The following is a 24781-nucleotide window of genomic DNA, read 5'->3' on the forward strand; positions in this document are numbered from 1 at the left end:
AGAGCCGGCAACACCTGAGCTGGATATCTAGCAGCGGTGAGCGTACACTGGCAGCTCAGTTAAAACCTGAAGGTCATCAAAGAGTTTTCTTCGACTGCTATCCTTTCTGTGCCGATTCGTTTTAGCCCTGATTTGTCTCTTCACAGTGGTTACTATTGAATGAGCCTCGCCCAGTTCCGGGGGCGCGACAGAGGCTGGCCCAGCTCTTAGGATTCTGATTGGTCCCAGTGGCACTGGGACCCCGCCCGCTGACTGTCGTCTCCTTTCCAGTCGCCGGCTCCCCAGCTGCTGTACTTATTCGCGAGACGCCCGTAGTTGCTGGGGTGCTTGTCACGAATTGCGGCTTCCCGCTTCTCCTTTCTCACGCACACTCCTGCTCCGCCAGCTATGGATTTCGTGTTGAGCGGAGTGGCCGCCTGCTGCGCCTGCCTTTTTACGAACCCGTTGGAAGTGGTGAAAACGCGAATGCAGATCCACTACCGCAATGTCTTCCATGCTTTCTACACCATTGGCAAGGTGGATGGGCTAGCCGGACTTCAGAAGGGGCTCGTGCCAGGACTCAATTACCAGTTTGTAGTGAACGGGGTGCGACTGGGCTCCTACGCCATCCTCGAGTCGGGGGGCTACATTCATTCGGACGGCAGAGTGAGCCCCGTGAAGAGCGTGGCGGCCGGAGCAGTGGCCGGAATGCTGGGAGCCGTGATTGGGAGTCCCATGTACCTGGTAAGTCACGCAAAGTGAGTGGTTTTGAACTGTGGGGTATGGAGCACCGCACGCAAATTCAAATTGTTTTTAGGGATGACAATAATTCGTAAGCCCAAGGAGCGGACGACACCCTAGTATTGCCCTCAAGAGGAACAGCTTAAAATGTACACTTTACACCTGTACCCACAAGAATACCCTCGTCTACCAGGATACTTGTAAAGTGCCCTCAATGGTGTGCCTCGCGACTGGAACAGCTGTAAATGCTGCGAAATGCCACGCGATCTTTAACAAACTTGACAAGGAGATGATGGGGGTTACTGCTGCTGCCTCGGCGATCTAAAGACCTGGGTTCGCATCGCTTGACAGAGTCGTGTGGAGTTTGCAGGTTCTCCCGGTGTTTCACAATGCCGATTTTCCGTTTGTGTGGCAGTTTTGTAATGCCACCATTGTCTCGGTGCGTCATCCCTAAGAGACACACTTGTCTTCAGTATTACAAATATAATTATTTTGTTTCATAGACTGTTTACAAATAAGTTTTGGTGGCGTTTTCCATAAGATGGAAACGCATGGCTTTGTGTATTTCTCGTTTGCTAATTTGTTTCACTGAGTGGGCAGGATAACATAAATTGCCTCTTAGTACCTCCTGAAAGCCACTTCCAAAACAGAATCCCAGTGTGTTTAGTGGGCTGTTAGACGCCAGATCGTCTTTAGTCATCGGGCTCAAGTCTTAACAAGTTAGAGACGTGAACGGTAATTGACGGCGGCGCGAGCCTTCAATCCGGAGACGACAGGCGTGCCGTTTATCGACTTCAGGAAACGCGGAGGTGTCGCAAATGCAGCAAACGGGAAAGGCTCCTGCTGCTCACCCACAAGTAACGAACTGACTGGCACGGTGGTTGCAATAAGGCTGGCATTCTGTGCATAGGCTAGCCAGGGAAGGGTCTAGGGCGTCATCTCATTGTCAAGACGCATTACTGCAGCGCTCTGTAGAGATTCACATCTTTATTTTCTTTAGAAAAATGTATCCGGACCAGACCAGAGCACAGAGAAAGGTTTATGCTGTGCACCCCAGCAGCGTCTGCACTACGCACAATACAATCGGTGTGCTGTTGCATACACTAGTGCAGGCAGCGTACCGGGCATGCCGTGCGGCTTCTTCGTTACCTGGGCACCGTGCGCGTGACAGGGAGGCAGAGCCGCTTCAACTTCGGCAGTTAGCGGCTGCCAGGACCAGGAGTCAGAACTCCCCTCCCCCCCCTCCTAATCTCCAGGTCTTCCAACGTGACGTACAGACGGACACACCGCTGGGTCCCAGTCCCATCGTCTTCCTCCTCCTGTTCAAGCGTGCGCCTAAGATTAAGTGATGGCCAACCCGGGTGCAGTCCAGACTCAATTGAGTGACAGAGTCCAGGCAGCAGCCCCCCCCAGTCATGCCTGTTTCGCTTGTTACTTGGGTTAGCCCCCCACCCCTACCCTGTAGTTTTGTCCAGCAGCAGGTTGAAGAGTCGAACGCCACGCCTTTCTGGCCTTCGTCGCCACGCCCCCTGTGCGCAACGTCCGCCTTTTGTCGCACTTGTTTCATTGATAAACTTGTAACGTTGATTAACCCTGTAAGTGACATCGCTGTTAATATACCTTTCCCCGATCATGAGGCGGGACTCAGAGTTTCTGGTTATATTATTATCGTCGTAGCTCTTTTTAGAAACAAAAAAAAAAACAAAACAGTCAGTCAGTCAGTCATTATCCAACCCGCTATAGCCTAACTACAGGGTCACGGGGGTCTGCTGGAGCCAATCCCAGCCAACACAGGGCGCAAGGCAGGAAACAAACCCCGGGCAGGGTGCCAGCCCACCGCAGGGCACACACACACACACACATACACAGGATTCGATAATTAAAAGAAAGAGGACATAACATTGTTTAGATTAAGGAAACACCATACTGAACATGCATGTGGTTACTTTTATTTCTATTATAGTGAATTCAATCATTCGAAATATTTGAAAGTATTTTACATTATTTCTGGAACCTTATTCAGTAAAAGGGAAAGTCCCATTGATGACATTAATTTATTTTGTTGCAAAATGAGTGATGATCAACAAAAAATGAAAATGAAGATCTAAACATTGGAGTTCTCAGTAAAAGAAAAAAAAAACACTTTTAAAATGGTTTGTATTGAACAATCTTTGAAATGTTGCAGCATGCATGGTGACCTTCCTCCTCCATTGTCTGTCTTGATTTGTGTTTTCTTAATTTGTTCTACACTGCAATTATAACTTAAAAATAAATGTCAAGTAGAGTTAATAAACTTTCTAAAGGTTTTCCTGGTTTTTAATGTTCATCCATAATTGTACTCCCTGTGAATATTACAGGAGCAATAGAGACATATTACATAAAAATAAATGAGTGTTTTGGTAAATGTTTTTAAAATTATATTGCATGAGTATGGTGTTTAATACTTGAAGTACCAATCCTTAGTAAGTGATTCTGTATTTTGTATACTGTTGGTATCTTGGTGGTGCCACGGTGGCAGCACTGCTGACTTGCAGTAAGGAGACCAGGTTTGCGTCTCTGATCCTCCCTGTGTAGAGCTGGCATGTTCTCCCCGTGTCTGCATGGGATTCCTCCTGGTGCTCTGGTCTCCTGACGCACTCCAAAGATATGTAGGTTAGGTGCACTGGCATTGCTAAACTTTGGCTCTGGTGTTTGTGTGTGTGTTTGCCCTGCAATGGATTGGCGCCCTGTCCTGGGTTTGTTCCTGCCTTGTGCCCTATGCTGGCTGGGATGGGCTCCAGTACCCCTGCAACCCTGTTCAGGACTAAGCAGGTTAGACAATAAATGAATGAATGGTATCTTGGTTACCCCTAAACATTTTATTAGGGTTATATATGAAATTTTACCCAGGATAAAAATATATGTTTCAGATTTTTGGTTAGGGTGCCTCCATTCAGATACACGAGATAAGAGTGAATATTTACACTTCTGTGTTTCTAGTAAATGTCCTTTTGGAGTAAGTGAGACTTCAGGTTTATTTGTCATATTTAGTCCAGACACGTATAACATGTAGTGAAGTGTAACTGTTTAAAAGGACGAAAGACTGGGACCCTCGCTTATTAATATGTACTTCTCAAAAAAGTGAGGCAAATCTCTTAAATATCCTCATAGATATCATCAAATGTTTTTCTAAACAAATGTAAAAATTTGCATTACTAAAAGTTACACTCTTACTTCGACAGACTGTCTTTTATTTATTTTGGAGCGGAACTAACTGATTCAGATTTTCAGCTCAACTTTATAAATGTTTTGTTTGGGTGGATACAATAATTACACATCTGATAAATGGAAGGTGTACTCTTTTGTGTAAATAAGATTAACAATCCAAAAGACATTCTTGTACTTTTTCTAACCCATTCTTTCCTTGGTGGCTTTATGTAAAACTTATTTATTTTTTTCATGTTAATTTTGACTTTATTTGGTTATGATTAACCATAGTAATGCATCCCATGATGCACTGGGGCTGAGCGACAATGACATCATCATCTCAAACATATAAAGGTCACCTCACACCACGATTTGGATAAACTAAAGAAGATTACGTCTGACGTCTTATCTCTGGTCATTCTGATAAAATCCATAACAACTTCTCCTGTTCAGTTAGCAAAACCAGCTGACCTTCCTGGTCCCTTTCTCATGCATCTTATAGTCCAGATTTAAACAATAAAGCAGCTTTCAATTGGAAACAAAACCCAAAAGACACAGAAATAACAAAAAAACATTAATGATAAGACAGTTAATAAAAATATGATGCATGGTAATCGCTTGTCTGCAAGTCCCAGCTGGTCGGTCATTTCTGTGTATACTTCATCTGATCTGTTCTACCACAGCGTCAGTGTATCTTTGTCCTTTATCGGAAACTCAGGTATGAGGTCAGCGTGGCAGTCAAGGTGTGAGTTGTTGCTGCCCCTTCAATCCATATTACTAACCGAGAATGGTAAACCGGATGGCATGGACGCAGGTACACGGCGATGGGACCATGAGACGTACAGCGCGCGTCTCATAGACCGCACGCAAAGTCGTATCCACCGCGAACGAAGGAGTCACGGCCCAAAAACGAAAGAGCTCAACTGACGTGAATGAGAAATGAAGCAACAACGCGCCCATAGCTAACGACTAACGACACAGCCATACAAAACGTCTCCGCCATATTGTGAGTGGCACTACTGCGGGGTGAAGTTAGGAATAATGTGCTGCTTGGGATTGTACAAACCGCCGAGCGCTTTACACCGAATTCAAACACAATACAGCTCAACGATACAAACACGAGCCCACTTAGATAAGATCAATGAACGCAGGCGCCTACAACGCGCGTCTGAAATGCCGCAAGCAGAGCGGGCACGGCTCCAAGACGAACGAGCTCGACTAATGTATTTCAGGATACCCAACGCCAGGGGTAGGTGAGCGAAGCGAGCAGGGGGCGGAGCCCCCCTTGTAATAATAATAATAATAATTCTTTACATTTATGTTGGGCCTTTCTCACAACTCAAAGGGCTTTACATGGAGAGCAGGGAGTCACTTCAGTCACCACTAATGGTAGCACCCACCTGGATGATGCAACAGCAGCCATTTTTGTGCCAGTATGTTCATCACACATGAGAGATTAGGTAGTGAAGGGGTGAGAGAGCCATTTAGAGACAGGGGATGATTAGGGGGCCACAATGACCAGGCTGTGGTGGGCAATTTAGTCCTCACTAAGTATAACAAGGACACAAATATGTCACCATACCAGTGGTCCAGTCGTCATATCCCATGAGGACTCAGCACAAACGATAACTTATAGAATTTTTCTCTGAGCGTGCAGAGTGTAAAGAGGACAGAGAACAGGCTGGTCGAGGGTCCCCGGGTGCATCCGAGTGATGCCGGCATGCAGAAGGACGGGGACCATTCCTGTTTAGCTTGTAAAAAAAGAAGAACAGCCTAAGATGTGAGAAACTGTAACACATCTTTCAACTTTTATGGGAGAACACTGCTGGAAAACACCGCAGACATCTTGGAACAGAATTCACAATGGAGTTATTACACAATTAATACTTGGAATGACTGCTAATTTGTGAGCAGAATGCCATCATGTTGTTATATTTAAAGCACCAAGCAGTTTGGAGACTTCTAACGTACTTGCTGGTGCCTGATTGTATTTAATGTACATGGTAACAGTTATTAGTGAATGAAATTACAATGATCCATAAGACACTTGATTTCAAACTTCTGTCTGGTAGTGGAAATGCAAGCCCACCCAAGCTAATAAGCACTAACATCTTCAACAGAACATCATTGTGCGCAGCGTCTTCCTTAAACTGGAAGTGCAGTGTGGTATTACATTAACCTGCAGAAGCTGCTGAACAAAAGTGATGAGGTAAAAGTAGTCATCATCATCATCATTATTATTATATCTGCATCAGTAGTTAAAAATAATATTTTAGGTTTTAGTTGTCATGTCCATGCAGCAAATGGTGAATCTTTAATCCATTGTGTTCGTGGAAACACTTGTACAAACATCAATATATTTCTATTTATACTTTGTAAAGGAAGGCAGGGACAGACTGGCCCCTTGTCTACCTGAAGGATCCTTATCATGGATGGAGGACACGGATGGACAGATGTCCCAACCAGGATGGTTTGTGTTCCCTTTCCCAGAGGGGACTCTGTAATGGAAGGACAGGGGCAGACTGCCTAGCATGGCTCGATACTCCCCCAAGCTGCTAGGTGGCTGAATACCCCATTCACACACATGCAGGGTCACACTGGGGCCTGGTTGGGAATTATAATCCCACCAGTAACGGCACATACACTTGACCTGAGCATTCCTAGTATTCATCCTCTGTCTCTGTACGTTTACCATTCGTTTGCTCAGAGGTTGATGTGCCTGAGCAGCTCTTCTTTATATTTCCCTAGCGGCCTGCTGCTTCTCTTTCGTCGCCATCTTTTCACGTTAAAACTGATTAATTTAGTTTTTGTGTTGCAATTACTTAGTACGTTTTCTTTAACCTTTCACTTAATCTGGCACTAAAGTCTTCAATCTGCCTCAAGAATGATTAGCGAAGGTGGTAGGGAATGAGAACGGCGCCTGTACACATGCACCACACGGCTGACCCTGCTGAGAGTTGATTCTACAATAAAATAAAAATAAAAAGAGTAATAAAATCATCACCCCGAAAGCGGATAGTAGACGTTATGTAGTATATGTGTACCAAATTTCAAGTCAATAGGTGAAACGGTTTGCGAGCTACAGGTGATTTAAAATCCTGGACAGACAAACGTACTGCCACGGTAGCGTATTGTAGAAGATTGGACAGTCCTGTTAGGTGCGGTCGGTGCCACCAGGGGGCGCTCCTGAGAGTGGGGAGGTTCTGCCTGTCACAGGAGTACTTCTGGTGCCTCCACATTAAAGTACTTGTGAGTCCAGCATAAATGGAGGACAAGGACGATGACCTGAGGAGCAGGAGGAGGAAGGAAAAGAAAGAAGAAAAACAAGTGTAGTTGTTCTGATGGTGTGCAAGATAAAGCAGCCTGTTTGAAAAGGTACTTAAAATACAATATAAAATACAAACCAAATATAAGGAGTTGTGTCTGAGCTTGGGGAATCTGGAACATTCCTACAGGACACAACCTGCATTTTCAGTCTGACATATTTATGTTAGGTAGCTAACTGGGGAATACAGGCATTGGAAAAAGCAAACTAGAAATAAGGTGAAAATGTGGATAGAACAGGTCAGGCTTGTAAAACGCGATCCTTTCCTGGCTAGGAACAGAAATGCTTTCTATATGAGTGACAGCTTCAAGATGACACTGTGGTCGATGTGCTGGCACCGAAGCAAAGGTGGCGTCTAAGTGTGTAAAACTACACTGGAGATTATAAACCAGCCAGGACAGGAAGCTCATTTTACTGAATATGGCTGTCTCAATAGTCAAGCAAACCCCCACCCAACAAAACGTTGTACCATTTGAGCTCGTGAGAGAAGTAGGCCAAGTACTTGGAGCTTCGGGAGGGGAGCTGGAGAACTTGGTTCTTCCCAGAAGAAGAGGAAGCGTATTAGGGCCACGGTGAAGAAAGAAAAAAACTAAATGTCGAGAATAAAGTCGACATGTTATAAGTTAATGTAGCACATTAAATGCTTTGTGTTAAATGTTCCCTGACCCAGTTGTTAATCGCTATGCGCTTCTTAAACTGACTTCCTCTTGCATTGAGGAGGCGCAGGCAGCGATCGCCGCACATTCACTGTATGATATTCCTGCTCTCTGAACATTTAGAATGCTAAGATAAATACTTGATGTCATTTTCATGATGTAATGCATTAAAGCAGGTATTAAACATGCACGGTAGTGTGGCGGTAGTGCTGCTCCCTCGCAGTAAGGGGTCCCCAGGTGTACGTTCAGTGTAGAGAACTTTATGTCAGGCGTGACGAGGCTCCAAAAAACTGGATGTATGAATGGGTATCGCACAGGTTTAACTTAAATATTGCGTAAATGTTGGGTTCATGATCTGGTGGTCGGAGACACGAACACAGAATTCAATGGCTGTTCTTCTGAGCGGGCTTTCTTTTTTGCATGCGTGCCGTCTCTGTCTGACATGTCAAACCCCCAGTTCCTATATTTCCTTTTTCTTTCTCCACATAACCAATCACCACACGATAAACGTCTTTGTGAAATTAAAACTAGTTATAAACTTAGACCACGGAGTGTTCAGAACTTTAAAAAAAATCTTCGTTATACATTTTTGAATATGCCGCCCATCCCAGCAAGCATCGTGTGGCCAGGCAGGAACAAGTCCTGAAGGGGGCGCCAGCTCATTGCATGGTGAATACGAGCACACACCTGCCTCAGGGTCAGTATAGCAGAACAAAACCTCACTGCCTACATGACTTTGAAAGGCAACTGAAGCACGCGAGTAAACCCACCAGAAAAACATGCAAACTCAAGGCAGGGTACACTTGGGACCCTCTTGCTGCCAGGCAGTAGCGCAACCTCTACGGCACCATGCCCCCACATGATAAATACCTGCTTTAATGCATTTCATCATAAAAATGATATCAAGTATTTATCTTAGCATTGTAAATGTTCAGGGCGCAGGAATATCATGAAATTAATGTATTCTGTGTGGTGATCGCTGCTTGCGCCTCCTCTTAGTGCAGAGGAAGTCAGTTTAAGAAGCACGTAGTGATTAATATGACTCGGGGAACGCTTAACACAACGCATTTCATGCGCTACATAATTTATGTCGGGGTTTGGGAAGATCTACTAAATTAAATATTCATTTTAAGATGAAGTTTAGTTTACAATGTTCTACTTTAATGACAAACTACGAGAATAAAGTCAACATGTCGACTTTGTTCTCGTCATAAGTGTCGAGATTAAAGTGGAAATATCGACAATAAAGTCAACATGTCGACTTTAATCTCGACCTTTAGTTTTTTTTCTTCACTGTCTCCGTATTTTTTTTCACCGTGGCCCTAATACGCTTCCGTACGGTATCAACCTATAAGTGAAAGATACGCAGTAACATTGGTGGTGCTGGAAAAAGGAAAGTGAGTGGGAAATTACGGTAGGCGGGTGACAAATGGCAAAACGGGCTCTGGCATGGAAAGTCAGCCTGAAAGTCGACTTCCAACACACAGTGGCTGACCACCCAGAGGATGTTTTAAGAAACCCCACAGGTGTCAACTGCACAAACGGTACCCAAGATGAGATTTGAATGGAATCGGTGGCAGCTGTGGGACAAGCCTGCTAACCACTGCGCCACAATGAAAAAAATCCCTTTTTTTAGTTAGCAATGGTGTTGATGAAACATCCAAAGCAGCTTCTTACCACACACCCGTGGTGTTTGATTGGGCAATAATATGTAGCCATTAAGAATAACTGAGCATTAGGCTGCATTATCCAAAATTTAGAGGCCTGACAATTTATGTTCCAAAGCAACATTTTGGCATCGAAATTAACAGTCCTTCGCTGTCCTGATTTGCCTCACAGCCCACTAAATCCCCGCCTTTGCCCATTCCATTGCCTTTCAGAATTTCACCGCTTTCCGTAACACGAGACAATACACTGAAATCTGCATTTCTAATCCGAGGACCCGTCACCGCCTACTTTTTAAATCGCCTTGTCTGCGTGGCAATTCGATTGGGTCATTGAATGGGTGGCAAGTTATTGTTCTTCCGATGGAGGATTCCGAGCCATCGCCAAATATGTTCACAGGGCACGACTCAAATGCATTTAACACGCAGCTGATGTGTGGGGCACCATTATACACTGGAGAGTCGTTAAAGCGCCCTTAAGAACAAACTGTCCCCTTGTTGCGGAAGAAATGCAGGGCACAGCCGGAAACGGTCTGGCATCGTGTGCTTCGTAATATCAGGTGACTCTGTCCGCACAAAAGAGCCGTCAATACTGGAACTGGTTACCTAGCAGCGGTGATCGTACACTGGCAGCTCACCTAAAACGTCCAAAGAAACCTGAAGGTCATCGAAGAGTTTTCTTTGACTGCTTTGTCTTCCGCGCCGTTTCGTTTTAGCCCTGATTTGTCTCCTCACGGTGGTTGCTACTGAATGAGCCTCGCCCAGTTCTGGGGGCACGACAGAGGCTGGCCCAGCGCTTAAGATTCTAATTGGTCCAAGTGGCACTGAGACTCCGCCCACTGGCTGTTGTTTCCTACCCAGTCACCGGCTCCCCAGACGCCGGTCAGTTAGAAAAGCGGCAGTCGCGTGGCTGCCTGTCACGAGTCTCGGCTTTCCGATTCTCCTTTCCTAAGGACGCTCGCGCTCCACCAAAGATGGACTTCGTGTTAAGCGGCGTATCCGCCTGCTGCGCCTGCCTTTTTACGAACCCGTTGGAAGTGGTGAAAACGCGAATGCAGCTGCAGGGTGAAATGATGACACCCGGCTCCTACAAGATCCACTACCGCAATGTCCTCCATGCTTTCTACACCATTGGCAAGGTGGACGGGCTAGCTGGACTTCAGAAAGGGCTCGTGCCAGCACTCAATTACCAGCTCGTAATGAACGGGGTGCGACTGGGCTCCTACGCCATCCTCGAGACGGGGGGCTACATTCATTCGGGGGGTAGAGTGAGCCCCGTGAAGAGCGTGGCGGCCGGAGCAGTGGCCGGAGTGCTGGGAGCCATCATTGGGAGTCCCATGTACCTGGTAAGTCACTCTGGGGCGTCACGCAAAGTGAGTGGTTTTGAATTGTGGGGTACCGAGCACCGCACGCGTATTCAGCGTGTTATAGGGATGATAATAATTCGTAAGCCCAAGGCGTGGACGGCACCCTAGTATTGCCCTCATGACGAACAAATTAAAACTTTCTCCACAAGAAAACCTTCGTCTGTTGGGATACCTGTAAAGTGCTCTTGATGGTGTGCCTCACTACTGGCACCATATAACAGCCGTAAATGCTGTGAAATGCCATTAGTGCTTTAGAAACTTGATAAGGAGATGATGGGGGTTGCTGATGCTGCCTCGGCGATCCACAGTCCTGGGTTCGCATCCCGTAACAGAGCCATGTGGAGTTTCTGCCAACAAACAAGTCGGCTGAAGAAGCCGTTTTTATGGCAGGTCTTTAATGGTATCATTGTCTCGGTTCGTTATCCCTAAGAGACACACTTGTCTTCAGTATTAGAAACTGAAGTATGAGAAACTGCTCGCTTCGCTCGCCAATCCCCGTTTTTGTTTTTCCGGATACACACTTTTAAGATTTTTTTTTCTTTGAATTGTTGCTATTTCATTAGTTTCACTTTTATTTCAGGTCTTCCGTAAAACAATGTTTGTAAATCTTGCGAGTCCCAATATGCTGAATCTTTTTAATGAGGTCCGTGAGATGTGTTTAATGACTTTGTACCATAATTCAGGATAGATTTCTCTGTTTAGAATTTCAGCACAGACAAAGCAATCTACATCATCAGCAGTTAATAATTTTTTTTACAAAGTAACCAATAAATGCATGTGCGGTAAACTCCGTTTTTGAAATTCTAAAGATTCTTTATTTGTCACATGCATAGTTATACAGGACAACACGCAGTGAAATACATCCGCATCCGCTTATCAAAAACTGTGCAAAGTTAGAATATCAGTTAGATTAACAAAAAGTCATAGATTGAAAGATAACAGTATAGTAGAACATAATAAATAAGTAAAATTATGTGAATAAAGTAGAATTAAGTGTTAAGGTGCAATAGTGTAGTAATTACTGTGCAAAACCAAAGTTAGACTGGTGCATAGTTAAATGAGGCAGTTTGTTTGTTTGCGCAACTGCGATCTTTACTTTCTTTTTTTCTATTTTCTAATATTCCTATTTTCATATCCTTTAACTTTCTCCTCATGTGTATAGCGCCAAGGTTTTTTTTTTTAGCCTTTCTAATTTCACTGGTTTCATAATCATTAACCTGCTCTGCATGTGTTTAGCGCCAACGTTTGTAAACGTCTCTGAAGTTCTACTTTCTTTTACTCTGTCTTTTAATTCTGAGCCGGATTGGATGTGCTTTTTTCAATTCCACTTGTTCCGGGCTGATAATTACTTTCGTTATTTTCTGAATTTGTATCTCGATTATTCTTTTTTGCTCTTTTTTCTCTCAAACGCTTTTGAGTCTCCTCTCCGCGCTGTTTTCTTCTTCGCTTAGATGTCGACATTTAATTTATAACGTACTGTCCTTATACGCTTTATATGCGCTGAGAGCCCTGGTTCTGTGTGTGCTCAAATCCTTTAGACGACTGAATGTTCTGCTGCCTCTTGGCTTATTTGATATTGATTGTAAGTTGGGCGCGTCTTGCATGAATCTCATGTTTTACGTCATCACTAGATGGTCCTGCGTCAAGCTCTGTGGCCATCTCGCGGTTTCTTTTAAATGTCTTCCGTGATCTTAACATGAAGATCACGTCTCGACGCCCTTCTGTTTCTCTCCAGGATTTTTTTTTTTTTTTATAACAGAGAGATATTATTTTGTTTCATAGATTACAGGTGCTGGTCATAAAATTAGAATATCATGACAAAGTTGATTTATTTCAGTAATTCCATTCAAAAAGTGAAACTTGTATATTAGATTCATTCATTACACACAGACTGATGTATTTCAAATATTTATTTCTTTTAATATTGATGATTATAACTGACAACTAATGAAAGTCCCAAATTCAGTATCTCGGAAAATTAGAATATTGTGAAAAGGTTCAATATTGAAGACACCTGGTGCCACACTCTAATCAGCTAATTAACTCAAAACACCTGCAAAAGCCTTTAAATGGTCTCTCTGTCTAGTTCTGTAGGCTACACTATCATGGGGAAGACTGCTGACTTGACAGTTGTCCAAAAGACGACCATTGACACCTTGCACAAGGAGGGCAAGACACAAATGGTCATTGCTAAATAGGCTGGCTGTTCACAGAGCTCTGTGTCCAAGCACATTAATAGAGAGGCGAAGGGAAGGACAAGATGTGGTAGAAAAAAGCAATAGGGATAACCGCACCCTGGAGAGGATTGTGAAACAAAACCCATTCAAAAATGTGGGGGAGATTCACAAAGAGTGGACTGCAGCTGGAGTCAGTGCTTCAAGATCCACCACACACAGACGTATGCAAGACATGGGTTTCAGCTGTCACATTCCTTGTGTCAAGCCACTCTTGAACAAGAGACCGCGTCAGAAGCGTCTCGCCTGGGCTAAAGACAAAAAGGACTGGACTGCTGCTGAGTGGTCCAAAGTTATGTTCTCTGATGAAAGTAAATTTTGAATTTCCTTTGGAAATCAAGGTCCCAGAGTCTGGAGGAAGAGAGGAGAGGCACAGAATCCACGTTGCGTGAGGTCCATTGTAGTTTCCACAGTCAGTGATGGTGCCATGTCATCTGCTGACGAACTTTATGGAGATGCAGATTTCATTTTCCAACAGGACCTGGCACCTGCACACAGTGCCAAAGCTACCAGTACCTGGTTTAAGGACCATGGTATCCCTGTTCTTGATTGGCCAGCAAACTCGCCTGACCTTAACCCCATAGAAAATCTAATGGGTATTGTGAAGAGGAAGATGCAATACGCCAGACCCAACAATTCAGAAGAGCTGAAGGCCACTATCAGCAACATGGGCTCTCATAACACCTGAGCAGTGCCACAGACTGATCGACTCCATGCCACGCCACATTGCTGCAGTAATCCAGGCCAAAAGAGCCCCAACTAAATATTGAGTGCTGTACATGCTCATACTTTTCATGTTCATACCTTTCAGTTGGCCAACATTTCTAAAAATCCTTTTTTTGCATTGGTCTTAATTGATGTTCTAATTTTCCGAGATACTGAATTTGGGACTTTCATTAGTTGTCAGTTATAATCATCATCATTAAAAGAAATAAACATTTGAAATACATCAGTCTGTGTGTAATGAATGAATCTAATATACAAGTTTCACTTTTTGAATGGAATTACTGAAATAAATCAACTTTGTCATGATATTCTAATTTTATGACCAGCACCTGTATTTACAAATACATTTGGGTGGCGTTTTCTATAAGATGCAAACTCATAGCTTTGTTCGTTTCTCTGTTTACTGATTTGTTTCGCTGAGCGGACAGGAAAACATAAGTCACCTCATAGTGCCTCCTGAAGCCACTTCTAGAACAGAATCCCAGCGTGTTTGGCGGACTGTTAGGCGGCAGATAGCCTTTGATCATCGGGTTGAAGTTCGAACGAGTTAGTGACGTGAACAGTAACTGATGGTGGTGCGAGCCTTTAATCTGGACATGGCAGGCATGTCGTTTATCGACGTCAGGGTATGGGAAAGGCTCCAGCCGCTCACCCACAAGTAACTGACTGACTGGCAAGGTGATCGCAGGCGGAAATGCCAGACCATATGGGAGTCTCCTTGGGGGCCACTGCCAGGAAAAACCCAACAGGGCTGCCTTCCTGAACTAGAAGTCAAAAGGATGCAGCCCTGTGGGTGTCCAAACTGGAGCCAGACCAGCATAGCACAGCCACCTATTGCACTGGGTAACAACTCTTCCTGGCAGTGTCTCCCAGTTCATCCGTTTTTCTTTCTCATTGACTGGGAAAAAGATTGGAACCCATCTGTGCTGTCATTCTATAATGGTCTCCAGGCCAGGTAAAAGAACTACCCTTGATCCCAAATGGGACATCAGTCAATCTGTTATATTAAATGTTGAGAGTATGTAATAGCCATTTCATGTATTTGTTCTTTACTTTCAGTAAATAAACACCATATCACCTTCAAGACACCAAGTCAGTGTTAATACTAATTTCTAAGTAAATTGTTGGGCTGCAAAACAGCCCTCCATCACTACTCTGCTGATGAACTGCTTTTTATGTTCGCATGTACAAAGCATGCAGGCAGGTATAGCTTGACATGGTGACTAAGGCACTGGCAAACAGTTCAATACCTTCACGGGCTCTCAGTCACATCATGAAAATCCTATGTAAACAACCGCAAAGCACGCTGATCTGCTGAATCACCTCGGGCAAAGGCGGCCGGTAATGAAAACCAGCAAACGTCATCACAGAGAGCTGAATGAGGCGGAGAAGATTACAAGTCTGACTCTTTGTGGGCATCCTTTGATGAGAACAGGGTCCACCTTGGTGTCCTGGCTAAATTGCCCACCTCAGCCTGGTCATTCAGGCCCCCTAATCATCCCGTCTCTTATTGGCTCTTTTTCTCACCACTTAATAGCTAAAGTGTGGCGAGCCTACTAGCACTATAAATGGCTAAAATCGGACCATTTGTGTGGATACTGCACATTGGTGGTGGTTGAAGTGGCTCCCCATTGTCTGAGTAAAGTGCTTTGAATAGCTAGAAAAGCACTATATACATGTAATTATTAAGTGCAACAAAAATCAAAAATGGTTAAATCCCAACATCAGGGTACTGAGGTTATTCCTAAAGCAAACTTTAACTGCAAGAACCCTCATTACGAGATTTAGAAATTGGGCATAGTTATGTTATGAATTTGGCAGACCAATGTGGTTTTATTTTAGCAGTGCTGTTGAAGGCACATTGTGGTCAAGTGGACGTTTAAACAACAAGACGGGAACAGCTCAAAGGTCTGGGTGGCCAGGAGGACCTTCAATGTGGATGTGTATGGATCCTCAAGGTCAGAAATGGAAGGAAATCCAAATGAGTCACCAAAGAATTCATTTAATTATAGCCCACCACAGTGTATTTGGATGTCCCTGGGGTATTTAAGATTTGGTAAACATGGAGACAGTTGCACAGTGTTTGTATTCCTTTTATATCAATTAAAAGGTAAGTCACCATGTTAAGCCCTGCAAAGGACCCACTATGTATGGCATTGACTCATTTTGGTTATCTTCAACTGCTTTGTCCACAAGTCCTCCAAAAGAGGAAAGGCGGAATGTAGGACAGTCCTCATACCCGGCAGGACCAGACTGGGCATTGATCCCGGGTCACTGTAGTGCAGGGATCTCAAACTCCAGTCCTGGAGGGTCCCAGTGGTTGCAGGCTTTCATTCTAACCCTTTTCTTAATTAGTGACCTGTTTTTGGACCTAATTAACAAGTTACAATTCCAAAGTTAGAAAACCTAACAGCTTAGTCATAAATTCACCAAATAAGAGCCACCATATACTTCTTAAACACACGGAGTTGGAGGTTCAGATGAAGGTGGGCAGCTCATTCCATCAGCTAGGTCTAGATTTGAGATTTTATGGCATACACTGGTGGCATCACCAGATGGCTTTCATCGGCAGAACTGAGTAGTCAAGAAGGAGCAGAGAACCTCACAAGTGTCTCCATATTCCGCAGATGCTGACCTGTTGACTAGTCTGTAGGTGAGCATCAAGTCTTTGAAGGTAATACTTGCTGGCACAGGGAGGCATTGCAGTGATCTGAAAAGAGGAGTGACATGTGCCTCACCAGAGGTGTCCCTGCAATTAGAATCATGTGTACCGGCTTGGTGACAGAAGCGTGTACACCAGCCAGCAGAGAGCTGCATTAGTCCAGACGAGACAAAACGTGACTTGTGCTGAATACTCCTGCTTATCGGCATACCCGGCTGATTCCAGTTTCTGGCAAATTTGGAAAACTGATGAACGCCTATAATGATCTTAATAACTTAAATAGCAATAGCTGTGTGGTCATCGTTTTAACAGAACGGGCAGCCCTGGACTTTTACACTCATAGCGTGCTGCTGGTGGGTGAACTCAAAGTGGCTGGCATTGTTAATATCCTTCCATCTACTCATTGATTCCGCTTAGCTCAGATAAACAGACGAGAGACATCTATCTACCCTCCCTGGCAGGCCTCTGATATCCACAAAGTATGTGAATTTTACAGAACTGGTGTTGCACATCACAAGTTTCCTAACGAAACTGCTGAAGTCTGGCCTCCTTAACCTCAGATGACACATACAACTTCCTAAATGAGCCACCGAAGTCAGGGTTAAAATTGTGAAATCGCACGAGCTGTGCATGCTTTCAAAACCAGTCCGGCTAGTTTTTAGCGCAAGTCCTTAGACGAGTGCAGGTTGTACTCTGTCCACGTTCAGACCACATGATGTTTGTCTCTCTCTGTCCACTCATATTGTACAAGGCGGTCTATTTGTTTTTCGTATAGTGTATGTCTACTTTGGAGTGCACTTTTACAATCATGGTGGTTACTCACAACTGACCAGTTACAGGCAGTTGTGAAACTGTCACAGTCCCAGCTCTGCCTGCAAGTTGGTCACCTCAGCTGGTCTAAACTGGGATGCGCAGATCCGCTCCTGCTGGAGACAGCGACAGGCGTCACTTACTGGTATTGAGCGAGTGAGCCTCTTGTAAAGTGCAGTCAGTTTAATGAATGGTCAGTTTCATGTTAAACGAATCTTCAGATCAATGCAACTTCAGCTGACCTGCCTTCATTTCACAACGATGAGCCGCCATCGGCCACCTTTGGCAGGAGTGCTCATTCGATTCAGAGAGGACCCCGATAAGCACGACCGGTGTGTCTGAACTATTGCTCAAATGATATTTTATGTTGAAAAAAGTATGTTGTGTGATTAGAACACACATCTAGGAGTGTAAAGTGAGTGGAGAATGAAATTTGAACCCATGACCAAAGGTCAGGAGAAGTCACTCAGAGTCACCTACAGTAGTTAGGTAGGAATGCTTGGCCTGCCAAAATGGCTACTGTAAATGAGGACCTGTTGTCCATCCATTGTCTGAGCCGACCATCTTCAAGAATGTGTCATCCCAGAAAAGCCGACCCTAAATGGGCCACGAGAGTGCCGCAGAAATCCCAATCCGCCATTAGTCCTTCTGTTTCATGCTTAACTTGCATTCTGAGAGGAGAGGACAGCAAGTTTCCACACAAGTCCTGGTACATCTCCTTTGGTAAAATGTTGGTGATTTGTGCATCACAAGCCTGTAAACGGACCGCGGACGTGTGGATGTTGACACCTGATCGGTATTTCTCTCCACCGTCCTCAATGTCTGAGTATTTAACACACCTTTAGGTAAATAAAGAAGAAAAAGATGGCCATTCCAGCCCACCCCTGGCAGCAGTGGATGCAAGGCAGACTCTAAACCCAGACAGGGTGCCACTTGCACTCACACGTTTAGGGGTCAATTTAAAAAGACCAAACACAGTAACTCACACACATCTTTCTGTATGAGGAAGAAAAACTGCCCCACCATTAAGAAATGATCTGAATGGCTTTTTGATTTTTTATGTTGGGAATAAACACTAAAAGATGCCATTTAAAACAAATAATTTTTTGATATTCCAACTTTCAGGTGAAGACGCACCTACAGAGCCAGTCGACTGCTTCAATTGCAGTGGGGCACCAATATCAACACCAGGTAAATAGAGGGGGGCAGCCTGGGGGGGGTACACATGATGTATGGCTCTTAATTTGTGTGCATGTTGGGCAGACAGAAGTGCTTTCTCTTTAAAGTGGCCTGGGGGGTCGCCAGAGCCAGTACTATGGGTTCATCTTCACTGTGTCCAGTAATATTTTTTTATTATTGACCTCAAAGTACAAAGGTGTTGTTTATCAGCTTTTATCTGAAATTATAAAAAACTGAGCACCAGGAGCCACAGTGCAGAGGTGCCCACCCAGTGCAGCTCGCCCGTTTGTGTGCCGGACATTGTGTTCATTTCTTTTGGTGGGTTTTTCACGAGACACCAAGTAAGTTTGAGTGTGTGCGGACAACCTTTTACTCTCGATGTGTTTTCATGAGATTGTGGACCTATTCTGGTGAGCGTCAAAGGGTCCTCAACCTGACTGTGATCAGGGCCGGACTGGGAAGCGTATTCAGAGATGACGAAGCAGACCTGAAGTCTACCCCAGGCCAGGCCACACAATATTCATCAGTTTCCTTGTACAGGCACAGACTCAAAAAACCAACAAACATCATTTTGTCTTGGAGGTTTTGATGAATGAGGAGACAGTACATATTAGTCTCAAGACAACTACTGATAAAGTGTGGAACAACACTTCATAAATAAAAAAGCCATGAGGTTCTATAATATTTATATGAAAACAAATGTGCAAAAAGCACTGAAAAACAAAAAGTGGAATCCCCAGTGCAAAGATTACGTTTGCAGTTTCAACTGGGAGTCTGGAATCTCCCCAGCCGAGCCGCGGTCCATGTCTGGATAGTAACGCTGAATACTCTTCTACAAAGTTTTGGTCAAAAAAGACCACTCTGAATTTCTTCAAAAGACAAAAGACTCAAAAAAATGTCTCGGTGCCACAAAATTTTGTCAAGCATTTGTTAAAGAATGCACTTAGTAAACAAAAAAACTATGAAACACTTCGTGTGGCCTCTTCAGTCACTCTCTCTCATCATAGTGCTAAGGTTTAACTGTCGGGTGCGCAAAAGACGCACTTTACAAATATTAAAATGAAGTAAAAACAAGACACATTCATTTACAAACTTATCACGAAATAAAGAACAACAGGTACATTTAAAAACACAAATCATTCCACTCACATTTGTGTTTCATTAATAAATAAAACGTGTAGCCTATTCAGTCACTCTGAGGGAAAACGGGGAAAAAATAAAAATATAACCATACGCTACACTTCATTAAAATTTGAAACAGAAATAAAACAAAATAAATACACAGTAGCAAATACCAAAACCCATACAACATCCAAATGTAATTCAAAGTATATTATAAACTTTTAAACGATCTGCATATATAACTTTAATGTCAAAAGCACCAGACGTACGCACCTCTCATCATGGCACTCCTGTTTAACTGTCAGAGTGCGAGACGCACACAAAATCAAAACTTGACTTTAACAAAAACAAGAAACCCTCCAACCAGAAGCCAGAAAAGAAACCCATCAACGTTAAACCGAAAGGATTTGAGCCCACTACAGAGCACTAACGCCTGCTCGCTTTCCAGTATCATAACATTATATCATTTCACCATTAGTTTATTTCACTAGGGCGGAGTGGTGGCTCTGAGGTAGGGATTTGCACTGGTAATTGGAAGGTTGCTGGTTCAAATCCCGTAAACGCCCAAAATGAATCCACTCCATTGGGCCCCTAAGCAAGGCCCTCAACCTGCAATTGCTCCGTCCCGGGTGTGACGTTAATCTGCAACCAGCCCTGAATGAAGGCCCTCCAATCTGCAGGGAAAACTTGGGGGTTGGTGGCAGGATTGGCACTGCAGCCACTGTAAAAAAACTCATATTGGTTCCATTCCATCTGAGCTAGTGTGGTGGTGAGGTGTCACCCGTTGCAAGGCTACACTCGAGTCCTAATCTGGGATCCTGAGTTGGTTTGTCATGTGGCGGGTGAGGTAATGTGCTGCTCCTAACCTCCTCTTTATTTCACTGGTTGCTCTGAATGGCAGGCCACTGGGAAAGCCCCTGCTGATTGTAAATGTCAGTCCGGCTCTGACTGTGATCTTCATCAAAACTCGAATCTCCACCTGTCAGTTTTGAATTGAAAGGTCAAGGGTGGCAGTGTGTGTTGGTGGGCTGTGGAAGTTCAGACTCCTTTACTGCCCGTTCTCTCTGGTTACTCACACCTCTCTTGTTCTTTAGGGCATGTTGCATGCGCTGGTGTGTATCCGCAAGGAGCATGGCATTCTGGGCCTGTGGCGAGGAGCAAGTGCAGCTGTGCCCAGGGTCATGGTGGGGTCTGCTTGCCAGCTCTCTACCTTCTCAGCGGCTAAGGAGTTTGTCAGTGACTTGCAGGTAAGAAGGGTAGGACAAAAACCCAGTGAGACTTCCAGAAATGGAAACCAACCTCTGAGCGCGCTGGAAGACTAAAATGGCCGTTAGCACCCCAGCCAAATGGCGATGGAGCAACCCAAGGGTGCAGTTCATCTGTACTTCAGGTGTGAGTTTATCAGTTTGATGTATTGTATCGCCATGTGAATTTGTATGTTTCCATCGCTTCACTAATAGTCAATGTGCTTAAGATTATTTTTATATTTATTATTTCATATTTTGCTGACATCTTTATTCAAGGCAATTTAGAACATGTGAGATACTTTTGTGTTTGGAAATGAAGCACAGGCAGGTCAGGTTAGTTGCTCAGGGTCACCGGTGTCAGTAGTGGGATTTTAAACTCACAACCTCCAGGTCTGAAGTCCTATGCTGTAACCACTCCACCACACTGCCTACCGTAGGCATGACACAAAACAACAACAACAAATTGTCATCAGTTTTGAGTTTTTGATGCCCCTGCAAGAGACAAATTCTGATTCTGAAGGAATCTGCATTAGGGGGCAAGGTTTGTAGTTTGGTACTCCATATTAGCAGAAAGCAGCACTTGAGAAGAAAATGTAAAGACAACTCAATCTTGATTTAAAGTTGCTACAGATCACAGCACTGTATACCAAAGCCTACAATTATAACTACATCATCATACAGTGGACTTGAATAAATGTCTACCATCAAAAAATAGTAATCGTTAGTAATGCCATCCTCCCATCTTCTTTCTACCATATTCTGAACAACAGCATGTGCTAAACATTTATCCTGAGAGGCGATTTGGAGTTCCTAACAGATAACATCAGTTAGACAGAAATTCACAAAACGAAACTCTTTGTACGCTTCTTAAACACATTGAGGGTGTCAGAAATCATAAATCGAGGTGGGCAGCTCGTTCCACCAGCCAGGAGAGTCTGGACTGAATGAAATTTGATGTCATGCAGAGGTGGCATGACCAGACACCATTCACGATCAGACCCAAGTGGTCGAGAAGAACCACAGAACCTCATATGTGTCTCCATATATTTAGATGCTGACTCATTGACTACTCTGTAGGTGAACATCAAGGATATGAACTTCATACATGTAATTACAGAAAGCCAATGTAGTGATCTGAAGAGAGGAGTGACAAGTGCCAGCCTCGGCTGATTGAACACCAGATGTGCCACTGCAGTTCGAGTCATCTGCAGCAGCTCGGTGACAAAAGCCGGTACTCCTGTCAGCTGGGAGATGTGACAAGCCCAAAGCCTGGACCAGGAGTGTTGCAGCACATTCTATCAGCCATGGTCTGATCAGTCGTGTTTTATTCTGTTTCATTGTGCTTTAGCTTTTCATGATATGCAGCTATATAAACAGCATAGGCATGTATCATCTGTTCAGTTATTGTCATTTGTTCAGAGTACAGTGAAGTTCTCACCACTGTCCAGCATGATGATCAGGGACTACTGTATAATACTGCGTTCCATTTACTTTGGAAGTCACAGCCAGGAATGACATCACACTAAGTTTATTGCATTTCAGTAAAACATTTGGAAAGCCAATATGGACGTGTCTAGAAGTTGGACAGTGCCGTGTGTACAGCTGATTTAATGAGACACACATAGACAGAAGTGTTCATAAATAGTGTAACACTACAGCACTTTCACTACCCTCAATGGGGTACAATGCAGTTTTTGATTGGTGTCATGATCTGAAGTCGGGTAAACTCGGACTTGACAAAGCAGACCCGAGTTTCACATTTGGACGTCTGACTTAAGGAGGCTTTTCTGTTGAAAATTCCGACTTCCCACTTAAAAATGGAGTGCAGTGTGTATACCTTAACTCAAAATTTCTGTTTTCCTTATCTGAAATACCTAACTGGGTGAACTCAAAGGCCGCTTATCACAGTGGCACAAACAAATTTCCAGTAGACTGGTTCAGTGCATTTGTGATGGAAGTAGAATGCCCCCCAAAACTACCTGAGCTCATGCAGAACATGTAAATCCCATGCAGACGTCGACTGAGCTGAAACTGAACCCGGGTCCCTGGAGCTAAATACTGTACCACCATGTCATCCCAGCATAAACATCACATATTGTATATCTTGTAAGATGCACAAAATAAGGGGAAGACAAGGCCGCTGTGAGTTAGCAAATGATTGCTGAACTTGAAGCGATTACAGGACTTTCTGGGGTGGAAGTGGCAAAGTTGTTTCCTGAAGGTTTGTTACGATAAAAAAAACACCAAGGCTGTGCAAGTTTAAGTAGTGTAAGTCTTGTAAATCAAATATACTGTTATTATTATTAAGTCTTAGACGATGAGCAGGTGTTAAGCCATGGCCACATTTAGTTACTTGGACCTCCTGCACTTTGTCTACATCAACCCTGTAATGTGTCTTTATTTTTTTTTTATCTCGTTCCTCAGGTTTTCCCACTTAACAGCTGGCTGGTGTCGCTGTCTGCCGGAATGATCAGCAGTGTGTTTGTAGTTCTGGGCATGACGCCATTTGATGTGATCAGCACCCGCCTGTACAACCAGCCAATTGACAGCCGAGGAAAAGTAAGCCATTTGTGGGGGCCTTGCAGTCGCCTCCTTGTCTCAGTTTCCATCTCCTAAACTGGTCAGCCACACAGTATTTATAATTTTAGTTTTATTGGTGGTTATTTAGTTATTTTTTCATTTCACGTTTCTGCTTCAAGGATCCAGCGTCCTTGCTTTGAATCCTTCACACAGTCACCACCACTGTGGAGTTTGCACATCAGCTGTGTGTCCGAGTGGGCTTTCCTCCCAAAGGCAGCACTGATGAAACACAACACTCAGTGGTGTTGTGGAATTGGGCACACTAATGAGTTTAAAATATCTGGATGGTGCTCTTGGAATAAAATAGTTATTGGCTAAAAAAAAATACTGATGTGTCATCTTTTTCTGTTCCTGACACAGGGCCTGCTGTATAGTGGATTCATCAGCTGTTTTTCTCAGACTATCCGTAAGGAAGGGATTTTCGGCCTCTACAAGGGCATCGGTGCATCATACTTCCGTCTCGGCCCACACACCATCCTGTCCCTGCTCTTCTGGAATGAACTTCGAAAGGTGTACTACAAGGACAGACAGCTGGCCAGCAGACCAAGATGATACACCGGTGAAGGAGGGGTGAATCTTCAGTGAGGGCTGAATGCCTCAATCTGACTAGTAAGACTTCCACCACTGACTACCCTGAACAGGATGAGGAGCTGCTCACAGACTCTAACAATATGCGAGTGAGCGCAAGACTAAACAACTAATACTTGAGGAGCATCTCACACGTAAGACACGTCTCCTGGCACATTTTTATAGTTTAGTTAAGTGCTGGAACCACCAAAGCGGGGAGCCATTGGTGACAATGAAACAGGTCATGGTATAGGCAGTTGAGGAGCCGAAGGGTTTTGCTGCATCCTTTTGAGGATTTTTTATAGCAGAAGCTCTGCTGCCATTAGTTTGATGTGATGTTGCTTTTAAATAATACATAAGCAGCGACACATGCACATTTTAGATTTTAAACTACATTTTTATACACAAGTTAAAAGTGTACTGTTCTTTATTTTGGTACTTATGGCTGTATGGAGGCTCAGACAGTTTGCTAGTGGGCCACTATAAGCATCTGCTGACTAAACAAACTGCATCATTTTGAAATGCCTTGTAACTCAACTTGACTGGTCTTTCATTACTGTTCGCCCTTTATAGGCAGTCCGTCCCATCCTAATGTGCCAGTCCAACTCCATCTGCACTTACTAGTAAGCTTGGGCCCACCCAGTCAAGTTCTGAATGAACACTGACTAGACCCAAAGAAGGCTGTAAGCTTTCATAGTGCAGAATGACTGGGGTACAGCAACACTCATATTTAGTA

General features: G+C 44.0%; 1 protein-coding gene across 4 annotated transcripts; it reads left to right on the plus strand.

Annotated features, from left to right (window-relative positions):
- The first annotated feature begins 263 nt into the window (after nt 1-263).
- Nucleotides 264-24577, plus strand: slc25a35 (solute carrier family 25 member 35). Of its 4 annotated transcripts, XM_051925434.1 has the most exons (6): nt 264-516; nt 10691-10897; nt 18476-18541; nt 20746-20898; nt 23323-23457; nt 23839-24577. In XM_051925434.1, the coding sequence occupies exons 1-6, from the start codon at nt 388-390 to the stop codon at nt 24028-24030; spliced, it is 882 nt and encodes a 293-aa protein (XP_051781394.1). In that variant the 5' UTR covers nt 264-387; the 3' UTR covers nt 24031-24577. The 4 variants fall into 4 exon arrangements, with proteins under 4 accessions (XP_051781394.1, XP_028654190.1, XP_028654192.1 ...); XM_028798357.2 differs by lacking the exon at nt 10691-10897 and having other exon boundaries at nt 265-723; XM_028798359.2 differs by lacking the exon at nt 264-516 and having other exon boundaries at nt 10438-10897.
- Nucleotides 24578-24781: the final 204 nt, after the last annotated feature.

This window comes from Erpetoichthys calabaricus, chromosome 3, assembly GCF_900747795.2.
Source record: "Erpetoichthys calabaricus chromosome 3, fErpCal1.3, whole genome shotgun sequence".
Classification (NCBI taxonomy): Eukaryota; Metazoa; Chordata; class Cladistia; order Polypteriformes; family Polypteridae; genus Erpetoichthys; species Erpetoichthys calabaricus.

What these genes read in the sequence shown, in the direction of transcription:
- slc25a35 (XM_028798359.2), top strand. Translation starts at nt 10,526, where the DNA reads ATGGACTTCGTGTTAAGCGGCGTATCCGCCTGCTGCGCCTGCCTTTTT. An exon ending in TTGGGAGTCCCATGTACCTG is followed by an intron (nt 10,898 to 18,475) that starts GTAAGTCACTCT and finishes TCCAACTTTCAG; the next exon opens with GTGAAGACGCACCTACAGAG. An exon ending in GGCACCAATATCAACACCAG is followed by an intron (nt 18,542 to 20,745) that starts GTAAATAGAGGG and finishes CTTGTTCTTTAG; the next exon opens with GGCATGTTGCATGCGCTGGT.